The sequence below is a fragment of the Alligator sinensis genome, unplaced genomic scaffold (genome assembly GCF_000455745.1).
Source record: "Alligator sinensis unplaced genomic scaffold, ASM45574v1 scaffold439_1, whole genome shotgun sequence".
NCBI classification, from domain to species: domain Eukaryota; kingdom Metazoa; phylum Chordata; order Crocodylia; family Alligatoridae; genus Alligator; species Alligator sinensis.
Window position 1 is genome coordinate 156,139 of NW_005842523.1, and position 3,738 is coordinate 159,876.

Genomic DNA, 3,738 nt, shown 5'->3' on the forward strand with positions numbered 1-3,738 from the left:
CACATCAATCCCTCTCGCAGAGCGGTCTGTCTGCCCCCCTCCCATTTTGCAAACATCTTTAACGAAAAGGTCTTTTTAGTGTCACCCCCGTAGGGCTGCCGGCGGGATCCACTGCAGGGCGCGATCCGGGCCGGGGATGGAGTGGGTCCGGTCCTCCCCTGGCTCCGTGGGTGCCGGCTGGGGGCCAGGCTGCGCTTGCCGCGCTGCGCCCAGCCTGCCCGGGGTGAGACGAGGAGCTCCCGCGGGCAGTGCCCAGCAGGGAGGTGGGGGGAGCCCCGGGAACCCATGCACCATCCCCGCTTGCTGGCCAGGGCCGGCGTCTAAGGGCGTCCGGAGCGAGGCCAGGGCTGCCCCCCTACCCGAGGGCTGCCTGCGGGGGAGCGGCTAGCACACTCCCTACCCTACCATGCCCCGCAGCCCGCAGGGAGCCCTCGCCTCCTGCCCCCGTCCGTGCCTGTCCCCTGGGGCATGGAGCCCCCCGAGCCCAAGCCCGCGGCGGCGGCGGAGCGACTTCCAGCGGGATCCGTCGGGGTTTCTGCTCCGGGCACTGTCACCCCAGCCGGCCGCGAGCCGTGACAAGGAGATGACTGAGTGTATCGCCTTATTGGAAACGCCCGGGGGGGAGAAGGGCAGTGGGTAAGGTGGGGGAGGCTCTTATAAATGAACTGTCAGAGGGAAGAAAGTCCAAGGGAAATCTCCCGCTGGAAATGCACCGGGCGGGCTCTGCTAATAATAATAATAACCCCCCCCAACCCCGGGTCCTGGAGGAATTCATTACAGCAGCGTTAGGGGAAGAATTCGCGGAATTGCGAGCGCCGTGGCACGGCCCGGCACGGCCTGCCCTGGCCAAGGGGAAGCTGCAGGAGAGCCGCGCGCTCCCGGAGCCGGGCGGCGGGACGTGGCAGGAGCATAATAGCCGGTCAGACGCGCCGATTAATAATAGCGTCCAGCCAAGCTGACGGAATGGCATGGGGCATACTCTGAGCCTGGAGTCGTTTAATTTGTTTTTATATATGCCAAAGCTTCCCACTGGAATCTGATTTTGTTAGATCGCCTCTACCTGCCGTGAAAAAAACAACAAAATGATATCAAATCACTACATAAGTCTAGCCTATCATTAATCAAGAGCGCAACCTGCGTGTTTCTTGTGAGCTGCTATTTCCCTGGCACTTACATCGATCATCGAACCCGCTGGAGCGCCCGGGCTGAAGACTCTCGGTGCGGGTGAGATTCTCTGCAGAAAATGGGGGAAATGTATAGGGCCAGAAACCTGAAATCCCAGCCGGGCCTTTTCCACGGAGCTCTTCCATGGAAGTATTCCGTGGGCTCGGGCTGTGCCGATGGAAAGCATCTGCTCAGCCCTGGCTGCATAGTGAGACTCTCTTCTCACTGCCGAGAAACCTCCGAAAAACGAGGACTCGAGTTCCCGAGTTAACTGTCTCTTTTTCGCTTCACCTCACTCACCTCTACTGCCTGACCTGGGCCCGATGATCCTTCGCGGTCCCCTCCAGCCCGATGATTCTATGATTTGAAGCTGTTTGCGTGTCAAGTGTGGAGCAGTGTATGTCTGGGCTTGGGATCTCAATTTCTTTTGGTTACAGCTGATGTCTCAAAAACCAACCAAACAAAGAAAACCAAACAACCCCCCCCCCCCACACACAACCCCCACCCCCACCAAACCCAAACAAACCCCAAACAAAACAAAAAACTACACCAACGGGTTTTGGTTTAAAAATAGAAAAATAACCAATTGGAGATCAGCTTCTGCAAGTAATAGTGTTTGCTTTGTTGCAAGATCGTAACGTTTTACAAAAATTCCACTTGTGAGACTGATTTGTCGTTCAGCCACTTCATTTCCCCCCCTCTTGTCAAGTCACTATGTGTAGCAACATCCATCACTAGTCACGATAGTCGTTTCGGTCCATTAACCACACGATCCATTACACTCTTGATTAAAACAATTACTTGATTTGCTTTTTTTTTTTAAACAAATAATCTGCCTTGTGTAACCTACAAATAGGAATAGTTGATGTTCTGTGCAATTAAACTTTGAAACCAAGCCTAGTTTTTCCCAGAGAGAGCTTTGTTTGTGCATCACTTCCAGCCATTCACAATTTACAAATTAGTGGATTAGCAAGAATACCCATTCCTTTTTAAGACATTCTTTTTCTTTCTCTTAAAAATGAATACCACAAACCAATAAAAGGTTTCACATAAAATAAATTTACTTGGGACTGTTCTGTTTAAAGATACATTGAAAAAGAAAAATGAAAATATTGCTGCTATTTTAAATATTATTTTAATTTGATCAAGTCATTTTAGTTCTAATTCTAGATATTTTCATAACAGTGACAATTTATACCAAATGACCTCGCAGCTTGAATGCATGACATGGAATCAAATGAACTTGGGATCCACATTAAAGGGGTAAGGTCTTTCATTATTTTGTAATCTTCTACCACAGTGTAGCTTTATTAGTTAATTTTCTTATGACTGGCATGCTGTCACTTGCACAACCCCACCCCCCCATCCTATCTGAATGATGGGTCATCATCTGTTTGTAGCTTAAGATGTTGATCTTTTGTGTCAAAAATTAAGTCTACTACACTGGTAAGGGTTTTGCAGCTTTGCTGTTTATGCCTTCTAAAATTTTTATATCAGATTTTTTTCCTCACATGTTAAGATAGTCAAAGGGGAAGAAATAGCAGTGTTTTCTTAAAGTAACTTGCTATTTATCTTTTAAAGGAATGTCCTGGAGAACAGTACATTGGTTTCAGAATTTTGACTATTTTAATATGTCCAAATGAGTGATCTCAGTTGTAGGGTACACATATGAGGTGCCAGATACATAACGGGTTTTAATTGAAGACTTTTCCTAGTCATAGACTACAAATATTTGAAATTAGGTTGGGATAACATGATTGTGAGAACCTATCTAATTATATCATAGCTATCCATAAGCACCCAAATATACAACATGGATATGAGAGATTAATTTTATAGGCAAAGCCCTAACTCCAAAGATCTAACAGTTTAATTAAACCTGTGAGTGAAGGATGGGACTCGATAAAAATCCTTGAGAGTGAATGATGAATGCTTACAGAGCTTGTGGAGCTTCTGTGATTTCATAAGACTATACCTTAAAAATATCATGCCTGATCTTAAAGACTGATGTCTTCAGTCCTCCTTGTGGCAAGGTGGTATGCTCCTCATCTTACAATAACTAGTGCAGTTTCAAAACCTGCTTTTTTGTACAGTAGTTGTGACCCCTTCCAGAGTGGGCCTCCCCTGCTTGGGAACATGGGCATGCATGCTTGCATGCATGTGTACACGTGGGACTTCCCGTGACTGTAGCAAACTGCTGCCTTCTAGTCCTTTTAGTTAGCTAAAACATGGGCAGTCCAGCCCTGGTCCATGTTTTCCAGCTCACGTCACAATCAGCCTTCCCCAGAATTAGGCATGAAGGTGTCTTCGCTCCTACTGCACAGCAGGGCAGGGGGACATGGGACATGCTTTAATGTTATGCTACCTCCTATGCTACCTTTTCTTCTCCATTACTTTATTCCTTTTCTGGTTTTAATCTCACTCTCCTCTTCCTACCGTTTTTATTTTCTCTCCTTTTCATGATCTTTCCCTTTTCTAGGCCTTACATCCTCTGTCCCTGCTTTTCCTGGCTCCTCCCATAATTTCTGGCTTCCTTCCTTGAACTCATTGTCCCCCTCCCACCTGCAGGGAAAG

The 3,738-nt window shown here is 47.7% G+C and overlaps 1 protein-coding gene across 1 annotated transcript in view; it reads left to right on the forward strand.

Annotated features, from left to right (window-relative positions):
• The window catches only part of WT1 (Wilms tumor 1), a gene marked incomplete at its 5' end in the record, with an annotated part of 44,957 nt that overhangs the window by 7,625 nt on the left and 33,594 nt on the right, over positions 1-3,738 (forward strand). Inside the window, one exon of the mRNA XM_025213335.1 lies at positions 2,350-2,427. Coding sequence (XP_025069120.1) covers positions 2,350-2,427 — 78 coding nt within the window. The remainder of the gene's footprint in view (positions 1-2,349; positions 2,428-3,738) is intronic.